This window comes from Hemitrygon akajei, chromosome 6 (genome assembly GCF_048418815.1).
Source record: "Hemitrygon akajei chromosome 6, sHemAka1.3, whole genome shotgun sequence".
In the NCBI taxonomy this organism is placed as follows: domain Eukaryota; kingdom Metazoa; phylum Chordata; class Chondrichthyes; order Myliobatiformes; family Dasyatidae; genus Hemitrygon; species Hemitrygon akajei.
In genome coordinates this window covers 92632677-92660119 of record NC_133129.1, presented here as the reverse complement: position 1 = coordinate 92660119, position 27443 = coordinate 92632677, and the positions used below count along the sequence as shown (strand labels likewise).

The 27443-nt window shown below is 41.8% G+C and overlaps 1 protein-coding gene across 6 annotated transcripts in view; it reads left to right on the top strand.

Moving 5' to 3' along the window:
- The window catches only part of LOC140729277 (GRB10-interacting GYF protein 2-like), a 149352-nt gene extending 122532 nt beyond the window's left edge, over positions 1-26820 (top strand). For 5 of the 6 annotated variants that reach the window (XM_073048874.1, XM_073048873.1, XM_073048872.1 and 2 more), the window contains 5 exons: positions 8400-8557; positions 10610-10779; positions 16485-16544; positions 18184-18331; positions 22452-26820. In XM_073048874.1, the coding sequence (XP_072904975.1) occupies positions 8400-8557; positions 10610-10779; positions 16485-16544; positions 18184-18331; positions 22452-22519 (604 nt within the window). In that variant the 3' untranslated portion in view covers positions 22520-26820. The remainder of the gene's footprint in view (positions 1-8399; positions 8558-10609; positions 10780-16484; positions 16545-18183; positions 18332-22451) is intronic. The other variant, XM_073048875.1, reaches the window with a different exon arrangement.
- The last annotated feature ends 623 nt before the right edge of the window (positions 26821-27443 follow it).

Sequence of the window (27443 nt, the reverse complement as noted above, 5' to 3'; positions counted from 1 at the left end):
TGGGGTCCAAGATGGCTGGGGGAGGTTCTTTTGCAGTGAATGACCAGACCAAGCTTCGATACAAGGGACGCCCTTTCTGTGCTTCACGGCACATGTTTGCTAGTTGGCCGTTGACCCTACTAGAGGGTTCATCTGCCCTGTGACAGGTCTTGTTTTTTGTCCTGCAGGGTGCTTACCCACCCCCCTTCACCAGGCAAGACTGGTGGGGGAGCCAGTTTAGTCGCTGACCACCCAACCATGCGACAGGTAGTACTGGTACCAGTAGCACTCAGACGAGTGACCTGACAGAATTTGACAAAATAAGGTACAGCAGGCATCATATGGGAACCCTGTTGGTGGAAAAGTCTCACTGGACCAACATGGGGCTCAATATTTTATGTGCCAAGCATCAAAGGACAACTCCATATTTATGGACATGCTTTTTTTGAAACTACATACAATCTTCACACTTCCTGATTCAATTCTCCATCACAGACATCTAAATGAATTTTAATCGGCATTGTCTGGACTGGGATTCACAGCTCTTAGGAATCCATTGTTCAGAACTGCACTCCCAAGTTGAATGCACAATACATTTTCAGACGTGAACACTGGTAGCCAAAATAAATTACTAAATGTATTATGTCCTAAAACCAGAAATCACTCTTAACAGTGCCTCCTCTTGTACATCCAGGACAAAAATAAATTTGTACCAGGAAAGGCCAACTTCAAGGAGGATCTACTCAAATGGGGCAGAAAAATGCCCTGCCTCAGAATTCTCCCCAATCATTTTGTGTGCCTCTACATCTACCCTGTCGTCCCTAATCGCTACCTACAAAATGATAAACAGAGATATTGTTCCAGAAAATTGAACAACAGTCCTTAGAAATCCAGCTTCATTCGTATTCTGGTTGGCTGGCCAATTGCAGCTTATTTACATTCCTTGTCTTCACCCCTTCATTGTCTGGCAGCTAAAACTCTATTTCCAGGGGCACCAGCAAGGTATATGCATCAAACCCACAGGCCCTCTCATCGATGTACAGGAAGGGGTAGGGTGGTCCCTATTTGAATTACTGCAAGGACCTCTGCCTGGTGGCACCCCCTTCTGAACTGTCCAGTCAGTTGCTGGCTAACCGCTATATGGGCCCAGCTCATTTGTATTCATTCCCTATTCAGACTGGGGGTGACTGCCTTCAGATGCCATGTGCAGACTTTCTCTGTCTGAAATGCCATCAAAGTTGTGGAACCTGCTGTCTTGGCTTTTTTTTATTGATTTTTTAATGCATTTCTACAGCTACTACAGCAAAAACCCAACAGCAAAATGAAGATTAATACAGTGTAAAATAAACATAACAATTATAGGTCAAAACAGTGAGGAAAAAGCACCCAAAATAAAATCATATAAAGTTAGTATCCTCTTCTTCTCTTCTCCTCCCCCCCCCCCACATGGGGGGGGGGGGGGACACTCCAGGCCAACCATTACAAGATGTAAAAAATATTAATCGTTACATTCAAACTCCCAAAACTGTAAAAATAAATAAAAACAAAGAATAATAATGCCTCCTACCAAAGAAAAGAAAAAAAAGCTGAAAGGAAGGGGTTAAAGAAAATAGACTTAATCTACAGAGGAGTTGTGAAAGTATTCAAGAAAAGGTCCCCACACCTTGTGAAACTTTATGTCTGAGTTGAGAAGTGAGTAGTGAATTTTTTCAAGGTCTAAACAGGACATAATATCATTAAGCCATTGAGTATGGGTGGGTGGGGCAGCATCTCTGCACCTAAAAAGAATTAAGTGTCTAGGCAAAAGATAATGTTCGCCATTTAGTCAGATTCAAATGTATATCTGCCTCACCCAAGGTACCAAAAAGAGCAATCAAAGGATTAGGTTCTAAGTGGCAATTAAGAATATGGGATAATGTTAAAAAACCTCTCTCTAGACTAGGACAGGCCCAGTACATATGGATAAGAGAAGCCTCGCCACCTTTACACTTGCCACAAACAGGACTAATGTCAGGGTAAAATGGGGACAATTTAGATTTGGGCATGTGAGCCCTTTGTACAGAGTTAAAGTGTAAAAGGCAGTGGCCAGCACATAGAGAGGTTGAATTAACTGACTTGAGAATTGAGTCCCAAACTGCATCAGATAAAGGAATGTTTAAATCTTGCTCCTTTGATTAAATAATTTTATCAAAGAGGGCACACCTTAGGGTCACTAATTTATCCCGAATAAAAGATACTAAGCCTTTGCCCAATGGATTAATAGAAAGAAACAGATCCACGTTTTTCTTGGGCATCGCAGGAAAATTGGATAATAAAGGATTAATGAAATGTCTAATTTGAAGGTATCTAAAGAAGTGGGCATTAGTATCATCTGTGGTTCTGTGCATCTTAAGCAGAACCCTGCAATTTAGGCAACATCCTCACCATTGCTGGTCGCCCGGCTGTGGGGATGACTAGCTCCTTTTCCTCCAGATTTCTCTGATGAGCAATGTGTTGCTGTTTTACTTGGTCCTTGAACAGTTGAAGTTGGTTACAGAGGCCTTTCACATACTATGTCATTCTATTCCTGCAGGTCCCAGGCTCCCCACTACCTGTAGTTATCCCATAAGGAGTTGCATTGCTCGTCCTATCAATAATTCGTAGGGGCTGAAGCCCAGCGTGCAGTTTGGGGTTGCTCGTAATCTCATCAGGATTCCTGGTAATACATCAACCCATGTCTTTCCTGTTAAAGATCACTGAAGAATCAGCATCGACTGATCCCAAGGCAGCATCAGCATTCCCAGAAGAGCTAAGATGGTTGCATCTGTACTGAACATGTACACACTTGTCATTATTCCTTAAACAATACAATATAACAATTATTTACATAGCATTTACATTGTATTAGGTATTATAAGTAATCTAGAGATGATTTAAAGTATACGGGAGGATGTGTGTAGGTTATATGCAAATACTATGCCATTTTATATAGGGGACGAGCATCCGCGGATTTTGGTATCCTCGGGGGGTCCTGGAACCAATCCCCCGCAGATACTGAGAGATGACTTGTATTTCTCCCTTCCTGAATATATAATGGCCCCTGTTTCCCTTTGGATGTCTATTCCAAGGATAGTATTCTCAATATTTGAACGTGCCCAGAAATACATTGGAAGCTGCACTTCGTCAATTTCAAGTATTTGCTATTCTCTTCTTTCTGTTTTCACTGTTTCCCCTCCTACACCCATAATAGAAATAGCCTGTCTGGTGTTGGCAAGGGTAGGTCAGTTATGGATACTGATGCACTTGTTTCTATTAACATATTGCATTGCCGTCCCCTAACAATGTTGTTGTGTATATCAGCGGGTCACCAGCACTGGCAGTGGACACCACTGCCATATCTTTTTCTGACCTTGGAGACATCTTTACTAGCTCTATAATCTGATCGACAGTCAGATTGGTTAGACTGGGCACCGATGAGGTGAAAGATTGTGTGTATGCTGTCATTCATATGTTTTCCTTTCAGGTTTTTTTGGACACTGCCTCCATCCATGTCCCAGCAGGCCAGGCTGCACCTGCAGCATATCAACTCCTTAACCCTCCCACATCAATTCCAGCGATTCCTTGCTTCGTGCTCTGGCGATCAGCAAACAAAATAAACACTGGGACATCACAACAGCTGCATACACTACAGCTACTTTATGATTTCTCTTGCACTTTCTTCAGTCTATCTCACTGGCCTACAAAACTATCGCAGAGTAGGTCAACCCCACCGTTATGCCTAAATCTAAATCTTCCTGGTGGGCTGATCTCAGTCCTTCTTTCATTTACAGGAAGATGTGGTCATCCCTCCGTGGATTATCCAACCCAGAATACTCCTTGTTTCTCAATATTTATGTTCTGCATAATCCATGGCTGTTTCATCAGTTATCGTTATCGTTTCCCACTTACTCTCACCTTCTCCCCCTGTCGCTGCCCCACTTCCCCTTTAAAAGAGCAATTGCTCTATTGCTGGCATTTCCAGTAGTTGCCCAGGTACCACCCTGCAGTCCCTGGGCCATCCTATCCCACATATTCTTTGGGCACTTTGCTTTTACCAACACATGTACCGTAGATTCTGGATTATAAGCCGCTACTTTTTTCCCACATTTTGAACAGCTTTGAACTCTGCGGCCTTTAATCCAGAGCGGCTAATACATGTTTTTTTTTCATGCCGCCTCGTAAACATTTTGCCTCGTAACAGTAGACCAATAAAATTGATGAGTAGTTCACAGAGGTCCAATGAAATTGTACGATAAATCAAGCGCACTTTCACAATTAAATTATTGTAAATCAGTCATTTGTACTCACCCTCATCAACATGGAAAACACTCGAAGAAAAGCATTGTGCTGCCTTTATGGCAGTTACTTAGTTTATAATATTTTCGCTTAGTAATTCATTTGTTAGTTAAAGTTAGAAGTGTTTTAACTATATTTGTTTTCTGTACTACATCCCGGGATACTATGACGTCACACCCGGTTTCGCCGCGTCTTGTGGGATATATACGGGAAGGTGGGGGCATTACCCGAGCGCGTCAGACCCGAGCGCATCAGACCCGAATAGACCCGATCGCGTTACGCGAGCGCATCAGACCCGAGCGCGTCAGACCCGATTAGACCCGATCGTGTTACGCGAGCGCATCAGACCCGAGCGCGTCAGACCCGATCGCGTTACGCGAGCGCATCAGACCCGATTAGACCCGATCGCGTTACGCGAGCGCATCAGACCCGAGCACATCAGACTCGATTAGACCCGATCGCGTTACGCGAGCTCATCAGACCCGAGCGAAAACGCTGCTTTTAAGTTAAAGGCGATCAATAACTTTTCCTGGTAGGCTGCAGTATATATATTTTTACCAGTCGCTAGGAGATATTGGAATGTTGTTCGTGCTGTTCAGTAAAAAAGTATATGCAACGTAATTTGTGTTACCGATACGTATGTATATTTAAAAGTAGCGGTGCGGCCTAAAATCCGGTGCGGCCTTTACAATTAAAAAATTGATTTTATTTCTAAAATTAGAGCCAGCGGCTTTTAATCAGGTGCGCTCTGTAGTCCGGAATCTACGGTATATCTTTAGGGTGCATCTGGTGAAATTCAACCATTTCCTTGAGCTTGCGCCGGAATTCTGAATTCCCATATGTGACTTTAAGTGAGGGCAACTCTGTCAAAATGCTCTTTCTTCTCGGGGGTGAAGGGCTTATAATCAGATTTACGGGCTGGCTCAGATCATCAGGGTTCTCGACCTGACGTTGCCTGACCTCGATAGGTGCCATCCTAACAGTTATCTCTGGGTAAAACCTCTCCCTGAAATATCTCCACACTATGCAAGATATATAAATTTTGTTAAACAGTAGATTATGTGCTCTGCAATCTGCCACTTTTGAGCACCTGAACTCATGATGCCTGCTCTATTCCTTTGCATCATGCCTGCAAAATGTGTATGCTCCTCGAACAAGTAGACATGGTTCCCTCCCCCCCAACGTCCCAAACCGTGAAAGTTTCCTCTCTTACATAAACACACATGCACGCACACATGTCTACCAGTTCAGCTGTCCGTGTTCGTGATAGCTTGTGCTCCTGTGCACCACTGACCTGAACAGATCCAAGTGTGAGTGCTAATTTTTAAAAATACCCGTTTAGACTACTAAGGTTGCTGGCCACATGATGGATCATGAAAGTATCCCACTTCTGACACCAAATGTTGTTGCGTGAATTAAATCACTGGAGAAAATTACTGGTAGATGCAAAGCAGCTTCTTTATTTGGCAAAGCAAGGTATAGCAGACATCACATGGAGATGCTTTTGGTGGAAAGGTCTCACTGGCCCAACATGGGGCTCGATATTTTATGTGCCAAACATCAAAGGACAACTCCGTATTTACAATGTATAGACAATGCTTTTTTTTGACACTACATTCATCCTTCACACCTTATTCAATTCCCTACTACAGACATCCAAATAAATTTTAATCAGTATTGTCTGGACTGGGATTCACAGCTTTTAAGAACCCATTGTTCAGAGCTGCACTCAAATTTAAATGCACAAAACATTTTCAGATGTGAACACTGGTAGCCAAAGCCAGTTGCTAAATGTATTTTGTCCTAAACCCAAAAATCTGTAACAATCTGTAATAAAACTACAAAAATTAATTTCTATATATTTTTAAGAAGTGAAGATTTTTTCTTTGTACCCTGAAATAGTTTCTGTTGGACATCCAGTGTACAGGAAAATGATCATTGTACAGTCTGACTTTTAATTCATTACTGTACTAAACCTTAATCCAAGACCTTCGTGTGTGTGTGTGTGTGTGTGTAGCAACACCACCCAGCAAACCACTTAACACTATTTAATACTAACCTAATCACAGGACAATTTACAATGACCAATTAACCTACTAACCAGTGCATCTTTTGGACTTTGGGAGCAAACCAGAGCACTTGGCAGAAACCCACATAGTCCGGGGGAGAAACATACATACTCCTTACAGATGGCTCCAGAATTGAACTGTGATGCACAGAGTTGTAATAGCATTGCACTTAGAATTAAAAGTCTTGGGGTGTCTGGGGGTACTGTCAGGGTTTAACCAGTGATAACACAGCGTTGCTGCCACATAGCTCTGGCATCTTGTGTTCGTCCTAATATCAGGTGCTGTGTGGTGTTTACGTGTTCTCCCTGTGGCTGTATGTGTTTCTGTGGGTTGCTCGGTTTTTCTTTCATATATTTCAAGCAATTGGTTGCTGTAAATTTACTCCTAAAGTCATAATAAGCGAGTAATTCCTACACAGGGACCAGTGCAGATTTCTGTTTTGCATGGTAGAGCATTTGTTTATAAGATTGTGTTGAAAAGTGTGGGTGACAGGACAGTGGGAAGGGTGAAGTTGATGTGCACGTGAAAGAGAATAGATTTTTAAGGAAGTAAATGGGAAATGGATCTGATATGAATGTACCAGAAGCCAGCACAGACTTGATGTGCAGACTGACTTCCTCAGTTTAATAGAACTATGAGGAAGAGAAGACTTACTCCCCACACCCACATCCACTAAAAGTAACAAAAATGAAGCCAAATGAAAAGCAATTTCCAGCATCTAGTAGTGAACTAATAAAGGTTTTTAAGAGGCTTTGTTAGTTGAGATATTTTTGCCCAGTTCCAAAGGTCTGAAACGATTGCTGTCATCTGAAATGGTATCAGAATCTCGTTTAATATTACTGGCATATAGGTAATTTGTTAACTTTGTGGCAGCAGTACAGAATGCAATACATAATAAATATAGGAAAAAGAATTACTGTAAATATATATGTATTAAATAAAATAAGTGCAAATTAGAAATAAATTTTGAAAAGTAAGGTAGTGTTCATGGGTTCAATGTCCATTTAGAAATCGGATGGCAGAGGAGAAGAACATGTTCCTGAATTGCTGAGTGTGTACCTTCAAGCTTCTGTATCTTTCTTCCTGATGGTAACAATGAGAAGGGGGCATCTCCTGGGTAGTGGGGATCCTTAATGATGGATGCTACCTTCCTGAGGCATTGCTTCTTGACAATGTCTTGAATACTACGGAGGCTAGTACCAATGATGGAGCTGATTAATTTTACAATTTTCTGCAGCTTGCTTCGAACCAGTGCAGTAGCCAAACCCCCCCCCCTCACCACTACCCCCAATACTAGACATTGATGCAGTCAGTCAGAACGCTCTCCACAGTACATCTGTAGAGGTTTTTGAGTGTTTTGGGTGACAAAACAAATCTCAAACTAATGAAATATAGCCACTGTCTTGCCTTTATGGCTGCATCAGTATGTTGGCATCAGGTTAGATACTCAGAGATGTTGACACCCAGGAGCTTGAAGTTGCTCACTGTTTCCACTTACAAACCCTCTGAGGATTGGTTTGTGTTCCCTTGTTCTACCTTTCTGAAGTCCACAATCAGCTTCTTGGTCTTAATAATTTTGAGTGCAAGGTTGGTGATACGACTGCACTCAATTAGCTGGTATATCTCATTCTTGTCACATCACCATCTGGTATTCTGCCAACAATATTTGACATTCTGGGTGGGATCCCATCGGGGCAGATGACAGGCCCCAGTGTTAGTGCCTGCAAGAGCTAGGGAAAGGTGGTTGCAGTGAGAGTCCAAACAAAGCTGCTCAGTACTTCCTATATGTTTCTATGATCTGCTGCACTGTTGCTTTACACTGGTGAGTCAAGTTGATAAGCAGTTCTTTCTAGCAAGGGTTATTTTGAGTGCCATCTGCAAGTTGCTCTTCCAAAGTAGATTAAGGTGCCAAAAGTGTTGATCAAAATTTCAGTCACGTATGACCCTTCTTATTCAAGAAGAAGTTATTTTTTTAAATCCAACCGTCACGCTTTATTTTGAACTTTAAATTCTGATTTTGTTTATTATCTTGTGCAGTGACTCATATGGAATTCCCACCCGACCAAGCAAGAAGAAGACTGAAGACGAGGAAAAGTTACTGAAGCTCTTCCAGGGAATGAGCAAAACTCAAGATGGCTTCACACAGTGGTGTGAACAAATGTTGCATGTCCTCAACACAGCCAACAACCTGGATGGTGTGTGTCATTTGAGTTGCTTCTTCAGTCTAATCCCATTTGAGATTCTATGGAGCTTAACAAGATGTTGAGACTGCTCCATCAGATTTTACCATTTTATTGCATCCCTTAATTGAGGAACTGTTTTGTGACCTGTGGACATAGTTGGCTTTTTACTGACAAATGAACGTACATACTAGGTAGCAAAGATTGTTTCCCTGGTATCTTATTAGATTACTTCGAAGAATGGGTAACCTACATTTACCCTACACAACTTCACCAATAAGATAGTGTAATGGGAGAATTGGATTTGAACCCATTTGCAGCATATTCCATGCTTGCCTCCATATAAGAACACATGAAGAAGCAAGAGTATGCCTGTTGCCTTTCACTAAGATTGCAACTGATTTTTTATTTCTGCATTAATTCCTTGTTTCCCATGGTATCAAAGAATCTTATCAGTTTATCTTGAACTACTCTGTGACTAAGCTTTTTTCAAATCTCTTGTGGAAGAATAGTTGAGTAATTGTCCTCTGGTTGAAGAAATTTCTCCTTGCTTCAATCATGAATAATCACCAATCCACCCCCACCCCCATTAATTTGAAACAATAACCCCTGGTTTTAGGCACTCCTGGTTTTTTCTCTCCTAATCAAGGGGAAATGCCTCTGCATTTATCCTATTAAGCCACACATGGTTTTTGTATATTTCAATGAGATCAGTTTGTTCTCCTAAACTCTCAACAATATAGGTCAGTCTACTTAATCTTATTGGTGAGTATTCCAATGCCAGTGGTCAGTTTGATGAACCTTTGTTGTATGTATCTCCTTCCCTTGGTACCGCATTGTTCCACACAGGATTCCACCAGGCCCTACATAACGTGTCTTTACTCTTGTATTCAAATCCTCCTTCAATTTTGATTAGTGAATTGTTTGCCTTCCTAATTGCTTGCTTGTACCTACATGGAAGATTTCATTTCAATTCCTTTAATATTAAGAGACTGTATACAGTATACAACCTGAAATTCTTACTCTTCACAGACATCAGTGAAACAAGACCCCATAAGTGAATGAATGATATATGGAACTTGATCCCCTTATCCAAATCATTTTGTTTTGAATGTGAGCTGCTAGAGCCCCAGCAATCCTACAGGTCACAGCCTTTGAACCTCAAGTTGACTCATTTCTCCTGCAGTTGGTTTTCTATCTATTAACGTTGGTATATTGCCTGGAATCCTGTGTTCTCATTTGCAACTGCTCATGTGGCATTTATTTTAAGGCTTTCTAAAAAACCAAATACTGCACACCCTCTAGTTTCCTTTTATCTCTTCCACTAATTAGAACATCATAAAACTTTGTCAAATATATTTGCTTATCATAAGTATTTGTGCATGCTTGCTATTTCCAGCACTGGTAGACTCCTGCAGTTTTGCTGCTACAGATATCAAAGTAATAGATCAATCCCATTATCTCTATGCAACCTACAAGAAGTAATGTTTTGTGTCCTCTGAAAGACCTTGGGTAGGATAATATGGAATTCTAGCTAATGATTGCACAGTAATCAAGGGATTGGCATTGATGAGGAAACATTTTTCCTTGGATTATTCCACCAGGTTTTCCTTGACTCTATAATTGCGACCTTCTCAAAGGGCATGTATTTAAGGCCATGATGCATGTATTTAATTCAGGAGGAAAAAAATATTTATTAACATCGGAAAGACTGGTTTGCACCCTTGTGTTTGAGACCATCAGTCCCTGGATCAAAAAAAAATCCTAAGCCTTTCATAAAGCAAAAGTTCGTATGCCTCTAAGCAACCTCTGAATACTAGATTTTCTGCTTCTAGCTGGTCTGAGTGAGGTGAGCTTAACTAGTTTTGATTGCATTCAGGGACTGGCTTGTGTTACTATTCCATTCCCACATAAAGTTGCCACTGGGGGTGGGGATGTTTAGATCAGAGTTTTTCAGCCTAGAAAGAGGAAACTTTCATTTTTAAAAAAAAAAACATCAAGCCAAAATACCTTAATTCAGTAATTGTATTGGTCTACTTCTGACTTCATTGCCTGGCTTTGTTGTAGTTCCTACGTTTGTGTCCTTCCTTAAAGAAGTGGAATCGCCATACGAGGTGCATGATTACATTCGTGCATACCTGGGTGACACCCCTGAGGCCAAAGAGTTTGCCAAGCAGTTCCTGGAACGTCGTGCCAAACAGAAGGCCAATCAGCAAAGGCAGCAGCAGCAGCAACAGGTAGTGTACAGATGAATGTGAAAGGCTTTGCACACACTTGTAATGAGGATGCTAGGGCAGCATTGTGGTGCAGCTAGTAGAGCTGCTGCATCACAGGTCTGGAGGGTTGGTTTAATCCTGACCTATGATGCTGTCTGTGTGGATTTAGCACGTTTTCCCTGTAGCCACATGGGTTTCCTCCACGTACTCTAGTTCCCTCCCAAATCCCAAAGATGTACTGGTTGATTAACAGAACACTGTAAATTGCCCTAGTGCGTGGATAAGTAGTAGATTTGAGAGGGGGTGTGGGGTTAGGATAGGATTCATGTGTATTATTTTAAACAAAGCTGTGTGATGGTCCAGACTTGATGGGCCAAAGAGCTTGGTTCCATGCTGTATCCCTGAGCCTACGGCTTTATGATCACAATGGCGCAAATATCAATGTACATAAATCCACTGAGTTGACTTATAATTAATGTTCTTGTTATATTGAAACTACTTTCCCCTTCCATGCCATAAACTTTTGATGGGATACTCTTGGACTGGTTATCCATTCCTTGTTGAAATGACATCATTCCTTGAATCCTCATCTGATGCATATTACAAGAACGTAGAACATTTTAATGGTTTCCCAAGACACCCTGGTGTCAGTGTACATGCTCAGAATTATCAAGAAGCCTACAGTTAACACTCCCCTCGACTCCACCTGTTTGCTGTGGTTGTCAGGTTTGGGCTACAAGTCTGTCACGGTAATCTATCCAGCATACTTTTGTTTTCTTAACTGAGTTGATGGCATTAACAAATTATTACTTATACCCAAGTGGCTTGGGTTAGCATAGAATAAGTACACAAGTAGATTCTACAGAAATACTGCTGCAACCCTAATCGTGCATTAATGAGAAGAACAGCTGATATTGGAATTACCCTCATGCACAAGTGCATGTATGCACAGATGCAATGAAAACCTTACTTCCAATGCTTGATTATTCAAAGTAGTGTATGGTGATGTATACTGTACATAGTTTGATAATAAGATTATTGTGACTTCGGCATCACATATCATATCATATTTTACATGGATGTACAAATTTACAAGGATGTTGCTGGGACTGGAGGACCTGAGTTATCAGGAAAGATTAAATAGGTTAGGACTTAACTCCTTGGAATGTAGAAGATTAAGAGGAGATTTGATAGAGGTATACAAAATTGGGGGCTGGGACTACAACTGGAGGTCATGGGTTAAGAGTGAACGGTGAAATGTTTAAGGGGATCATGAAGGGAAACTTTTTCATTCAAGGTTTTGAGAACGTAGAGTTGAGTTACCAGCATAAGTGGTGCGTTGGAGCTCTATTTCAGTGTTTCAGCGAAGTTTGGATAGGTACACAGATGGTTGTGCTTTTTGGTTCAGTGGAATGGTTGAAAGGAAGCAGCTGTTCTTGAACTTGGTGGTGTGGGACTTCAGGCTTCTGTAGTTCCTGCCTGATGGTAGCTATGAGAAGATGGCACAGCCCAGATGGTAGAGGTACTTGGGTGTCACCTTCTTGAGGTAGTTCCTCTTGTAAATGCTACCAGTGGTGGTGGGGGGTGGGGGGGAAATGTGCCTATGATGTATTGGGCTGAACCCACTACTCTCTGCTGCAGCTTGTGTGAGACTCTACATTTAAATGGGATTTGAATGCTGGAACTGGGTCAAAATAAGCCCAATCCATCCAAGGTGGTTACTTGGTCCAGAAACGCAACCACCTTTGCAATTTCATAAGGCAGAAATCAAGAAATTGCCCATATTTCCCTGAATGAGGGCAGCTGCAGCTGCATTAAGTTTAGCATCAGTCAGAGTAAAATAGCCTTCACCAGCAGCTGAACACCACTGACAGACCAATCACCATGAGCTCTGTCCAGTGATCCACAGTAACTCACCAGAGCTGCTTCATAACGTCTCCCAGGCTTGATATTGGCAGTGGATGCACAGAAATATATTTGTTTCCAAGTGACACACCATGGTAGTGTAGACAAACCACTTCTCCACTGTCAGAATCTTGATACTCATTGCTAGTAGCACCGCAGGATTGCTTTCACCACACAGATTACAGATTCACGAATCTTCACCACCACTCTTTAGGGGGAGATAATATCAACGTGCTGGATATTTTAATCAATAATCCTAAATGTGAATTAATTTAAAATTACATTGGTCAAACTTGTAAGTGTTGCTTCCTCAGAGTTGTTTTTTGTTTTAAGATAGACCACTGAAGCTAAACACAAATATAATTTCAGACTACTTGTATTACAGAAGAATTTGGAGGAATGGGAAATTAACCTTTATTGAATATAATGTGTTTAATTGCATAATGGTACTGATGCAATAATTTAACTAAGGTAAAAAAAAAAATTATGTTTTTCGTTTGCACTCTGTGTACGAGTCTTCTCAAGTCTCCAACAATAATCAGCCAACGTTGGTGGATTCCATTGTCCTGATACTCTTTCTCCATGACCACAAAGTCCTGGTGAAACCTCTCACTATGCTTATCACTGACGGCACCAAGATTTGCAGAGAAGTAGTCTAACTGGGAATGCAGAAAATGAATCTTTAGTATTGTTACGTAACCTCGTAACCAGGTAACTTACCAGCAAAGATAGCGGGATCAGCTGAGTCGGATGCTACTATTTTCAAACGTTTTATTCAAAAAGGGGCACAAGCGTATGGTTAATACAAAACATTCAGATCATATACATCGTCAAAACTCAATCTAAAACACCGGTGTAATAATAATCAATCAGAAATAAGCTCTATAGTTGTCTAGGGGATAATACTGAGTCCAATTGAAATATAAAGAGTCACTCAGAAGTTTGCAGGCTTTTCCCTTTTGGGAACCGCTGGGGTTTCACGTTGTGGAGAGAGAGAGAGATGGTTGAGAAAGGATAAACACTTGCCCGTTGTCTTTACAGAGCAAATCCTTGGAATCAGGGGAGCAGGCTTCCCCGTTGTTATTTAAAAGCGGTCTTCCGTTGGTTCTAGCCACAGATTCAAAATTTGGAATCTAACGCACGTGGCTTCCTTCAAAATGGCTTCCCGCTCCCACGGGAATCGGTATCGTGCTTCCTTGGTGTCTCCTTGGTGCGTCTGAGGGTTGTCCCCCCCTCAGACCCTCCTTTATACTTCTTCACGGGATCGCAGGCGTCAATCAGGTTGCAGGTGATGCGATCTCTCTCTCAACCAGCCCACTTTGCCCGAGGGCTTTTCACGTGGTCTCCATGAGACAATAGTCAATGTCGCCTTTATTCTGCTTCTCGGGAGAACGTGGTCTTCCGCACGTCTCTCTCTCTCTCTTGGGTCAGTTGACCCCCCCCCTTGACTAGGGCTCTTGCGATTCTCACAAAGGAGGGGGCCGAGGTCATAACAGTATCATGTTGCGCTTCATAGTTTTGTATGCTTGAAGCATGTTGTCAACCAGCTGCACATAGATTGGTGTTCTGTAGCTCCTGCAAAAGTTTTCAACAACATCCTTGATTGTCATTGACTTGTTTGATTTGTGGACCAACATAAATTACTTCCTTAATCTTGGCATAAGTAATTGACTTGAATTATGAATTGAAATAAAAAATATAGGCAATTTTTTAAAAATGGTGTGTGATAGGGAAATTTTGTGGTGATTTTCATGATCAGCAGCCCAATATCCATTAGATACACCTAAAAGTATTCAGGAAGCAAGATCTTTGTCCAGTTTAATTCCTTAAAAGACCTTAAAATATCTCCAAATAACTTCAAGCAACACACACAAAATGCTGGTGGAACGTAGCAGGCCAGGCAGCATCTATAGGGAGAAGCGCTGTTGATGTTTTGGGCCGAGACCCTTCGTCAGGACTTCCAAATAACTTCCTTCTCTAAGCCACCAAGACAGCAGAAACTTCTATACCAATAAATAAAGGTGTTCAAAGGCTGTCATTTTCAAATAAATAATGCACCTTTATTTTCTGTTGATGATAAAGTATTCTTAAGCTCGTCACCCCTACTCAGGCTTTGGACACCGACAGCAGATCACCAGAGATCTGCTTTGGGCCAGTCTTTCAAGTAATGTAGCTCATCTTCAAAGATCACTCCTCTCCCAGGGATGAGGTCTTCGGAGCTTCTGTTGGTGTTTCTGCAGCACTGTGTTTTTATAGGATGGGGTTGTTAGCCACATGCCCAGCCTTCCTCTTGTGGGCTTGGGACTGTCAGTGGCAGATTTAGATGAGGGATTACCAAGGATTATCTATTGTATCTTTATGCTTCAAAAGGTTTTTTTGAATCTCTTGCTCAGAGCAATTCAAATCCATGCTCATGGTGGCAGCAGGTTCGTTTAGTTGACTGGATTTAATGGGCCTGACTCTCTCTTGAATCTGTGGTAAAACAAAATACGAGAGTTACTTGACAGATCAGGTATTATCTGTGGAGAGGGAGCGAGTTAGTGTTCAGGATCTTGAACAGAGCTGTTCTAGTCTTTGACTTGTAACATGAGCTGACCCTTTTCTCTCCATAGATCATACTAGTGAGCGAGCGTGTGTGTGTGTATATATAGTTACATATCACACTATAGAACTATGTATATGTTTATTTCTATAGTGAGCTTATATACATCTATGCTTTGCTTGCTTGCTTTTCCACTTGTCAGTTTTATGCGTTGGTAGTTTTTGTTTGATCTCAGTTGAAATAATTGGTGCAGTGGGGTCTTGACATTTTCAGGGGTTAGGAGGCCCAGTTGTTTCCCTCCCCATTATTTATTCACTCAGCATCTGAGGTTTAGAAGAATGAAGACCAGTGAAGTGGAGAATCGGCACTGACACCACAATCTTGAGAGTTGGTTGGATTTTACTCCTGATTTCTGCTGTGCCCATGCATAAACTTTCCTGTCGAGTTTGTTCGAAATAACAACCAAAAAATGGTATAGTGTAAGTAATTACCTTTCCAATAGTGTCTCAGAGGTACAGCATGGATACAGGCCCTTTGGCCCACCAAGTCCATGTCAACCTTCATGCACTCACTTTTACACCTGTTTTATTCTCCTCACTTTCCTATGGGTCCCCACCCTTAGATTCTGCCTCTGGAGCAATTTACTGTGGCATTTACTTCACCAACCTGAAAATCTTTAAGATCTGGGAGGAAACCAGAATATCTGGTGGAACCCATGTAGCCACAGGAAGAATGTGCAAATGCCGCACAGACAGTACTGGAGGTCAAGATTGAACTCTGGGGGCCGGAGTTGCATGTACTGCACTGAAGTACTAAGACATCAGCTTACCTTTGAATTTATCTGACTCTTTGGTATGGGATGGTTTGGGGAGCTGAAAGGAAAGTACTTGACCATTGGTTGGCTGTAAATTACTGATGTCCTCATTCAAAGGCAGCTGTAATGTGCACCCTGACCAAGTAAGTCACTATGACAAATTACCTTGATATTGAAGGACTTTCTGATGGCCTTTTTCTGACTTTGTGAGACAGTGAACTGTGCAATTCATAAGTTTCAGCCACAAATAACCATAATAGCATAAGCCATGTTCCTTGACCATTTAAGAATGTAAGGATGTAAGCTGCAATTGAATGCAGAAGAGGAAGTTTCCCCTCTGTATGTATTTATATCACAACTTTACCAACCAATAGAAAATGTGTCTTTTCTCAAAATCAGTGTTCTTGATTCATTTTGTATGTGGGTCCAGTTCTTGGTGATTTCGTTTTTCCTTTTTCTTCCTAGTTAACGAAGGAGCTTTTGGGCCTCACTGGGAATCTCTCTCTGCAGCCTGACAGATTACAGGTCAGTATAGAACTTTCCTGGTTCCTTTCGCACCATAAGAGCAGTAGTGAAATGGTTGTTCACCAAAGGTTAAGAACATTGCAACAGAAGCACCAAGGTATAATCCATGCCTTTTTCCTATAATTCCTTTATTTGATACATACCAGTCCGTTTTGAAGAAATATCTGATTAAACTGCGTAAAGAATTCTAAAGATTCAACAGCGTCTATGTGAAGAAATTTCTCCTTGTTTCACTCTTAAATGGTCCATCACTTATGCTAAGACTGTGGCCCTTGGTTATAGACTTTCAACAGAAGTACCCTCCCTGCATCTGGCCTTTTGGAGCTGTTGGAAGATAATGGTGATTCATCTTAAATCTAGATAGCGCATTTCCAGTCTCTCTCAAACCCCTTAAGTGGCTAATCCACCAACCCTGGAACTAATCCAATAAATCTGCTACTTCCTCCCTTTAAGTAAGAAAACTGGAACTGCAGCAGGTGTGCTTTTATCAAGATTGTATGGCTCACATGCTAAAATGGTAGTGGAAAGGAAGTTACTGCTGTTCCAATTGCACTGATGTAGTAGCCATCCCATCTCCAGTCTGGGTCCCATTACTATACCATTCCACCTTTGTGTTCTTTTGTTTTGGCTCTCTTCTCAACAACTTTCCAGCTTACAATCCTTACTACTTTCTCTTCCACCTTTTCCATCTCTCCCACGAAATGCTTTGAGTTGCGTGCAGGATTCATGTTGAGAGGACTAGAACAGAAATGAATAGAACCAGAAATTCATTGACACAGACGGCTGTGGAGGCCAAGTCTGTGGACATATTTAAAGCAGAGTTTGATAGTTACAGAGAGAAGGCAGGAGAATGGAGTTGAGAGGGATAAGAAGTCAGCTGTGATGAAGTGGCAGAGCAGACTCGAGAGGTTGAATGGCCTAATACTGCTCTTATGTTTCGAAATCACTACAGGCACTAATCCCTATTCAAAGAAGAACTTGAAAGAGATACCCTAGAGCTAATTCACAAATTCTAGGCAGAAACAAAACTGCCCACCAGATTGGAATGTGCAAGGACGAAGTGTTAAAGAGAAGTTGCAGATGGTTTTTAAGGACTTAGGGTGGCACAATAGAGATTTTGCCACTTAAAGTGATACTGTTTCTATAATGGAAATTGGATTCAATACTATTTCTATAAATTGAAATTGGGGAATGGGGTGAGGCTAGTCCATTTGCCTTGTTACTGTTCAGTTGAGTTTTGCTTCTGGGTCCTGCAAGTGATATTTTGTATTGGATAGGAATTTTCACTGATTCCTCATCCATGGCCCACTCACCTCTTTACTTCTCTACTGAAGGCTCTGGATTGTGGTTCCATGTGAGCACGTGTTCCTTGAGTATTTTTACAAGGAGGCAACATAAGGGATGTTCTGAAGCCAAGTCAATACATCTTGAGGTACACTTTCTGGTTGGAGATGTTGCAGTTGGGGGAGGGTGTGAGATTCAGCAGTTAGAACAGTAACTAGTTTTCCTTCTCTGAACCACTCTCAGCCCAGAAACACTACAGACATTTGCTGTCTGACTTCTGCCCGGCTGGTGAGCCAGATTGCCTCTTCGAACATTATGGTAGATTAATTGTGTAATGGCTTCTCTTTATGTTCAGGACTCCATCTGGGGGCTCGGTTCAAACGGCTTACAGTCACTGTTCCAGGCTAATCATAATAGCGCACAGCAGTCATCTTATGAGAGCTCCCAAGCTGGGAAAAAGAAAAAAAAGCAAAAGATGGTGAGGGCTGATCCTAGTATCCTGGGTGAGTCGCACTGCATTTTAACACCATTGTTATTTTTGTGGAATTATTGGAACGTGCAAGGTCTCCTCTGTCTTCAGTTTATTGTAGTTTAGAGGGTCCAAAGCAGGTACTCAAGAATGATCTTGGGAATTAAAGGCTTAATTTCCTCTTCCCACCCTGTCACTTGCAAAAATGCCATCCCGTTCTATCAATTCCTCCTTCAAAGAAAGGGGCTTCCTTCCCTCCACCATCAACGCTGTCCTCAACCGCATCTTTTCCATTTTGGACACATCTACCCTCATCTCATTCTCCCTTCACCCCACAGGGATAGAGTTCCTCTTGTCCTCACCTACCACCCTACCAGCGTTAACATTCAGCATATAATTCTCCGTAACTGCCACTATCTCCAGTGGGATCCCACCACCAAGTACATCTGTCCCTCACCCTCACTTCCTGATTTCTGTAGGAATCGCTGCCTTCATGACAGCCTGGTCCATTCGTCCCTCCCCACTGATCTCCCTCCCGGCACTTACCCTTGCAAGCGGAGTAATTGTCACACATGCCCCTATACCTCCTCCCTCACTACCATTCAAGACCCCAAACAATCCTTCAGGGTGAGGCAACACTTCCCCTGTGAATCTTTTGGGGTCAGCTACTGTATCCAGTGTTCCTGGTGTGAGACCCAATGTAGATTGTGAGACCACTTTGCCGAGCACCTACGCTCCATCCACCAGAAAAAGCGGGATCTCCCAGTGGCCACCCATTTTAATTCCACTTCCCATTCCTATTCCAGCATGTCCATCCATGGCCTCCTCTACTGTCATGATGAGGCCACACTCAGGTTGGAGGAGCAATACCTTGTATTCCATCTGGGTGACCTCCAACTTGATGGGATGAACATTGATTTCTTGAATTTCCGGTAATCTTCCCTCACATCTCCTCACCATTCTCCATCCTTTTCCGTCTCATCTTATCTCCTTGCCTGCCTATTGTCTCCCTCTGGTGACCCCCTGCCTCTTTTCTTTCTTCCATGGCCTTCTGTCGGCTTACATTTCCCCTTCTCCAGTCCTATATCTGTTTCACCAAACAACTTCCCAGCTCTTTACTTCACTCCTCTCCCCTCCCAAATTTACCTATCACCTTATTTCCCCCAACCCTCCACCCGCCTTCTAACTCTTAGTCATCTCCTTTTATCCAGTCCTGCTAAAGGGCCTCTGCCCGAAACATTGACTGTACTCTTTTCCATAGATGCTGCCTGACTTGCTGAGTTCCTCCAGCATTTTGTGTATGTTATTTAATTCATGAGAAGTATTTGTCAGCTCTGGGCCTGTATGCACTGGTGTTTAGAAGAATGGCGTGGGGAAGGGGAATCTTATTGAAACCTACCGAATATTGAAAGGCCTAGATAAAGTGGACATTGAGACTTCCCGATAGAAGTCTAGGACCAGAAGGAATAGCCTCAGAATAGTAGGGAGTTTCTTTAGAACAGAGATGAGGAGGCCAAGTCTGTGATGGCTATGGAGGCCAAGTCATTGGATTTGTTTAAAGTGGAATTGAATGGTTCTTGATTAGTAAGGTTGTCAATGGTTACAGGGAGAAGGCAGGAGAATGGGGTTGAGAGGGATAATATATCAGCCATGATGGAATAGCAGAGCAGACTTGACGGGCCAATTGGCCCATTGGACTCAAGACTCATTGGACTGTGGCATGGTTCCAGAGGGAGGCCACGGAAAGGAAATTATAGATCAGTTAGCCTAACCTCAGTGGTTGGGAAGATGTTGCAGTCGATTGTTAAGGCTGAGGTTATGAAGAACTTGGTGACACTGGACGAAGAACAAAGTCAGCATGTTTCCTTAGGGGAAAATCTTGCCTGACAAACTGCTGTAATTATTTGAGAAGATTACAAGTAGGATAGATAAAGTGAATGTTGTATACTTGGATTTTCAGAAGGCCTTTGACAAGGTGCCACCCATGAGGCTGTTTAAGAAGTTAAGAGCCCATGGTATTTACAGGGAAGTTACTAGCATGGTTAGAGCTTTGGCTGATGGGTAGGAGGCAGCAAGTGGGAATAAAAGGATCCTTTTCTGGTTGGCTGCTAGTGACTGGTGGTGTTCTGCAGTGGTCGGTGTTGGGACTGCTTTTTATGCTGTATCTCAATGATTTAGATGATTGGCTTTGTTGCCAAGTTTATAGATGATAGGAAGATTGGTAAAGGAGCATGTAGTGTTGAGGAAACAGGAAGGCTGCGGAAGGACATACAAATTGGGAGAATGGGCAAGGAAGTGGCAAACGAAATACGGTGTTGGAAAATGCATGGTCATCCACTTTAGTAGAAGAAATAAATGTGCAGACTATTTTCTAAACGTGGAGAAAATCCAAAAACTTGAGATGGAAGGAGACTTGGGAGTCCTTGTCCAGAACACTGTAAAGGTTAACTTGCAGGTTGAGTCAGTGGTGAGTATGGCAAATGCAACATAAGCATTCATTTCAAGAGGTCTAGAATGCAAGAGCAGGGATGTGACCCTGAAGCTTTATAAGGCACTGGTAAGGCCTCGCCTTGAGCATTGTGAACAGTTTTGGGTTCTTCATCTAAGAAAAGATGCGCTGGCCTTGGAGAGGGTTCAGAAGAGGTTCATAAGGCTGATTCTGGGAATGAAAGGCTCATCATATGGGAAAAATTGATGGACTTGGGTCTGTACTTGTTGGAATTTAGAAGGATGGGGGGGGCTGGATTTCATTGAAACATTTTGAATGTTGAAAGGCCTAGGCAGAGTAAATGTGGAAAGAATGTTTCCATTGGTAGGAAGTCTAGGACAAGAGGGTACAGCTTCAGGATAGAAGGACGTACCTTTAAAACAGATGCGGAGAAATTTCTTTAGCCAGACGGTGAATTTATGGAATCTGTTACCGTAGGCAGCTGTGGAGGCCAGGTCACATTTAGGGTGGAGGTTGATCGGTTTTTGATTGGCCATGGCATCAAAGGTTACAAGGAGTGTTGGGGGGGGGGGGGGGGTAAAATGGATCAGCTATGATTGAATGGCGGAGCAGGCTCGATGAGCCAAATGGTCTAATCCTCCTCTTATGTCTTAGTCTGTGACAGTTTCTCCTCCTATGTCTGCTCGCTTGTTCAGTGGTTATTCCATGAAACATTCCCTTCCTCTCAATTTACAGATTTGTTATGGGCTGTATGGAAAATGACACCTGGCTGAGGAAAGGCCTCAATTCAAGTGCCATATAATCCCCAAATATTATTATGAGCTTTTGTTTCTTTGTGAAAGCCAGTCCCATTGCTTCTGTTTTTCTGCCTTCGCTTATCAACCCCTCTTTGCCTCTCACCTCCCATTGCCCCTTCCAGGATGTGCGTATTTTTTGTACAGATGTTGGTAGTTTTGTCCTGAGCTGGCACCGTGAACAACTGCAGTTGTGGTGCAATGTTGCCAATTTCTTTAGAGACTTGTTACTTCAAGTTTTATCAAAGGGCCTTTGAGAGTTATCTGGGGACGTGTCATATAAGCCAGACTAGGTAAGGACTGCAGGCTCTTTCTTCCATTGAAACTTTGAGCCCATTGTCTTTTCACAACACTCTGGCAGCTACTTGGTATTTTAATAATATTTTTATAGTTATTAATTTGAAATTAGATTCCTAAACTGCCGCTCTTAAATCTGAGCTCTCTTGATTAATATTGAACATCATCATAGTAGTTTACTATATCTTTCCTGCCATGTCTTCATTGGCTGTTTGAAAGACACATAGTGTATTATCCCAAAATTTTCTTTATAACATTTAAATTCATCTTTGCAAGACCCTGTCCACTGGTATTTTTGTGTGATTTATGGAATTGGTTGAAAGCATTCCAAATCCTATTAACTCTTTGGGGGCTGGCAGGAGGAAATCCCTTCAGATCCTGAATGGCTTACTGACTCGTTCTTCAGAAGGAGTGATTTACTTCATTTGATGTAGAAAATACTCACTCCTTTCTCACAGGCATCTGGATCATAATGCCCAGTATCATTATTGCTGTATCCAACTGTGATTTTGCATTTAAGCTAGGGGCGTAGCATTTAGAGCTCGGGGACCTCGCTAATTTGTATCTGGAAAATATCCCGTTTAATATGTGTCCTTTTTTTTTAAACACAACAGGCTTCTCTGTGAACGCATCATCAGAGCGACTGAATATGGGAGAAATAGAGACGATGGATGATTTTTAAACAAGGTTTTTTTTTAAGTTCCTAAAAGCTGCCTTTGACTCCTTATTGACCGTACCTGGAACATGCTTCATGGTAGGCATCCGCAGTGATGAATCCAGGATCTCCGCTCCCTGTGCTGGCAAGAAGTGTGAAAATTCACTTAATTTTTGTTTTGTGAACCCTCTGGGTACTTCTACTCTTCATTGGATGAAGCACCTTAATAACCATGCACTTTATCAGACATTGTACATAGACTGAAACTGGAGGTTTTCTTGAATATAAAGTTCCTTTTTTTTTGGAAATATATCTGCAAAACACTGTTACTGTTTTTAAAAAAAAAAGTTGTTTTTTTTCTTTGAAAGGATGTGGAACCTGAAGAAATGCACTTAAAAGACTGAATCCAGAACTGGAACTTATGGTGTGCTATAGTTTGGACAATGTGATTTTTGAGTGTTTAGGTCCCTTTTTAAACAAAAAAAAGGCAAAGAGAGAGGATCAGGAGGCCACTTACTCAGTTTTACTTTGGTTGCACATAAAGCACCGAGCTACATTGGACTAACCCGGACAGCACTGCGCAAGAGTGGATTTTCAGCATTTACGTGGTGCTTTATACAAGGAATGTATAAAAAAAGACAATAAATACATACTTGGACAGAGTAGTTCAAGTGGACTGCTGCGTTGACAGCTTTTTTTGTTTTTTATTTTTTAAAAGAAGCTATTTTCCCCACCCCTTTCCTAGGTTAAGTACTTGTTAACCCAGGAATCCAAGCTCACCGGCAGTAACGCAGAACTCATGCTGTCTTGTCAGCCACGTGGACTGCAATGCACCCGGAAACGGATGGCGGCTGACGAATCGGAAAAAAGAGGAATGGAGAGAGACCAGCCCTCCAGTTCGCTTTGTTCTTCAAAAGGTTGCAAGACAGCGGCAAACCGCTACAAAGAACTAGTTTTTTTCATCACCCCACCCCTCCCCCCCACCTTAGTCCACTGAGGTGACTTAACAGCTGTGCAAGGGCTGTACGCTATAATTACCACTATTCATGTGGGACCATTTCAGTCTTGTGTCTTTTTGTTTAAGAGGATAGTTGTACTTTGGTCTGTTTGTGTGTGTGTGTGTATTTTTTTTTCCCAAATATAAACTTCTGTTCCCTTTCGGAATAGATCTAGAGTGGTAGGACTGAAGTGCATCTTTGAAAGTCAGCTGCTTTGTATTTGGACTCTGGTGGAATGGCTCCCACTGATAATGCATGTGTTTTTTAAAAAATTCTTTGTTTTATCAAACCACAACTTGTCTTAAAGCTTTAAGAAATGAAGCAAACCACAAATTAGCATCCAGAAAGTCTGGGTGAAAAAGTGTGCATGCTTCACAGGTGACTCTTTGGGAAGATTGGAACCACAGCGATGTCTAGTTGACTTGTGACAAGACAGAGTAAAATCAATAAGTGTTTGTAGAGTATATTTTTTAAAAAAAACCTTTGAGGAGAGACAACAAAAGGAACAGGGGTTCAGGTTTGATTTGAAAGCTACATCAGCTGGGCACAGAGCTTTACAGTGCAGAATTATCCCAGGTTGCAAACTCTGGTGCCTCCTGGCTAAGGCAGCAGTACATTTCTTCAGTTCCCCCCCCAGACCAAGGTCAACAGTTCCTGCTAGAATTATCCATTCTGCCCCAGTGGCTTCTGGTATATGGCATCCAGTGGATCTGGAAGTGGGATTAGATATGATTGCATGTCTGCTTTCCAGATTTATGGATGTTTGAATCAAGATGTTTGTGGGATATTGGAATGGGACCTGCAGAGAGTTTGTTTGCAGTACCAGAGAAGGGAACCTGGGTTGGACACAGTGGTTTGGAATTGATTGCACGTCATTTACTCATTGTGGTAACCATGGTTATAATGTAATTGAGTGTAAATGTAAAGACCATTTCAGTATTAACAGACCTCAAGTGTACTTTCACAACTCGAGTGAGTGCATCTCAGAATTTGTTGGCGTGAAAAGGCTGTTTGCATCTCTCTCAAAGCTTTGTCTCTCATTTCCCCCCCATCCCTTCATTAAATGCATTCAACTAGCAAACACACTCCAGAGCACTGTTTAAAATAGGAAATGGGCATGAGGAAAGTAAATGTGCAACTGGTTACTGTGTCACCCACATATGTGTGTCCACTTTCCCTACAGCAAACAGAGGCAGCAGCTTTAAACCCTGGTGTCATCAGTTTTATGCCCACCCCACTCAATACACCAGTGGTGCACCCGTGCATTGGTTAATTCCTGCAGTGGATGCAAGGAGGGAAAGTGAGTTTTGTTGTACATGATGGTATTTTCCTTTTCTAATTGAAAGCTTATAAACTACATTGTGCCTGCTTTGAGATTACTGATTCTGTTTTTTTTTAAAAAACCCAAGCATTTTGGGGAAAAAATGTTATCCTCGTAATTGCCCTAAAGTAAGTTAATTGGATTGTTTCTTTTTAAGGCTAAATTTGTTTAAATTGGCAGAAGTTAGAGGCGCTTTTTTTTATTGAATGGGCTGTGCTGCATTAAGTCTGAGTTGCACTTTTGAGAATCCAGTTTGTAAACAGTGTTTTTAATTGTGTGCTTATTCACAGGTCAGCACTTCCTTAATCGCATATGTTGGGGGAAATATACACACAAAATTAAGAAATTAAGAAAGGACTGTAGCATTAGATGCAGCCAGAAGGCACAACTTGTCCTTTACCAAGGTACCCTGTATTTGAATTTATCCCCATGAAAATCTCCTGTTCCCCACACTCCCTGCATCCAAAGCCAGTAATTGTTGTAAGTGGTAACCTGGTTGGAGTATGCACACTATTCATAAGTTTACTTACCTTCTACCCACCTAACATGTAGGTTAGCATTCAAATGGTATCTTTTGACAAGCAGGCTAGCACTACTTCCAAATTCAGGAAAATACGCACAATATTCTTTTCCAAGTGGGTTGGGCACAGTGAGTCAGTAACAGTCAGTGACTTCAAACCCACTAAAGGTATTTTTTTACTGTCCATTTCTCCCAGCAATCATCTTGTATACTTTTTTTTAATATAAAGTTCTCCTGGGTAGACTGGTTGGTTGCAATTTGCAAAACGTGATCTTCCCTGTGAAAGAGTTCACTGCTGCCACCAAGCTGGTTTACTTCTAATTGTGGTGTGGTATGTTCTGAATTGGTTCCTTCAAATGACTCCACCTTCATCCACCATGGCAGTGTAACAAAGCTTGAGGCCCTTTCTTCCACCTGTGCCCCAGAGTTGAGATTGCAAAATAGGTATTTGTACTGGTGGGTGTTCTTCAGATGAATGTGCTTTTTCTGGTCATGGTTGAGAAACGTGTGGCCTTGGTTAATGTTCCTAGGTCTCAAGTGTGGTTTAATTTAATCCTGATGATAGCAATGTGGTCAATAGGATTGAAATCCACCAAGAGTGATGGAAAGATAAGCATAGGACAAATGCATCAATTGCTGCAATGGTTGGACTCCAGAGCATTGCATTGACTCCTGGCTCCAGTGTGGTTTTATTTTTTATTTTTTTTTTAAAAGCGTACTCCCCTTCCCCAGGCCATGGCAGTCAGCAATGCTCATTTCGGGGTAAGCTTCACTGCAACACTTACTCATTTGTGCCCATTTGTGTTTGGCTGCTATTGAAAGGAACGAAGATTGTATGACTATAAAGCCATGAGCTATCTTATTCAGCCTAGGCTGTACTGGTCCAGATATGAAGCACCACTTATTGCATAAGCTAAATTAATTCTGCACTCTTCTCAGTGTAGATGTGTATATTTTAAACCATGTCGAGGTTTTTTCTTTTGCGCAATGCCACGTATTGCTTTCTGGAGAACATCCAGGAATGTAGGCAGATGAAGGAGGTATATTTTTTGGCTTGGGCAGGGAGGGACATTGGAAGAGTTATTGCAAGTTGGATGACTTATTTGCACAATTGTTTCATTTGATTTTACAACCAATATCTGTTGTTGGGAGGTGGGTTGGGTGGGGTATGGGTGTAATGTACTTTTTTTAATTGTTGTGCATAATCCCGAGCTTTGTAGATACTTTGCTTACCGTATAAATAACTTGTACTTTTGGTTGGAAGCCTGACTACAGAGTAAAATTTAAACCTCCCTCTGCTAAACACAAGATATTATTTTCCAGGTTGGGGAGCTCTGTGAATACTGCCTTTTCACAAGTCTTTCAAGCTTTGCATTCTTTTTGTGGATGTAATAAGGGGAGGGGGCGGGTGGTTAAAATAAGACAAGTGTACATAGTTTGAGATGTAAAAAAAAACAGAATAAATTCGTACTGGGTTTCTGAACTGAAATGGCTTTTTTGTGGTTGTACATTTCTCACCTCATATTTAGATATCACTGAACCTTACACCCTTTAAACAGTTTACCTACAAATTGTTCCATTTTTGACCAGCTTCTACACCCCTGTGGTTATGGAGTCAAAATGTCTCTCAGAATACAGCCAACTCTGGAAGAGCCAGTTGAAGAATGACACCAGCTGATACTATTTCACTACATGGGAATGAAAAGAGAATGTTGTGTCCTTGAGCCATCTTTCAGGCGAGACATTACACTACATTGCCAGAGCAACATGGGTAATCCTCTCAGAAGGGCAGGTGAGATTTCTGTCCGGTTTTGGACTGTATTTCTCCAACACCATTGGAAAAATATTCACAAACGAGAAAATCTGCTGGAGATCCAAGCGACACACACAAAATGCTGGAGGAACTCAGCAGGTCAGGCAGCATTTATAGAAAAGAGTAATGTCGATGTTTCAGGCTGAAACCCAGCATTAGTCCTGCTGAAGGGTTTGGGCCTGAAACATTGACAATACTGTACTCTTTTTCCATAGATGCTGCCTTGCCTGCTGAGTTCCTTCAGTATTTTGTACTGGAAAAATATTATCTGGTCATTATTCCGTTATTAGCTGCCACAT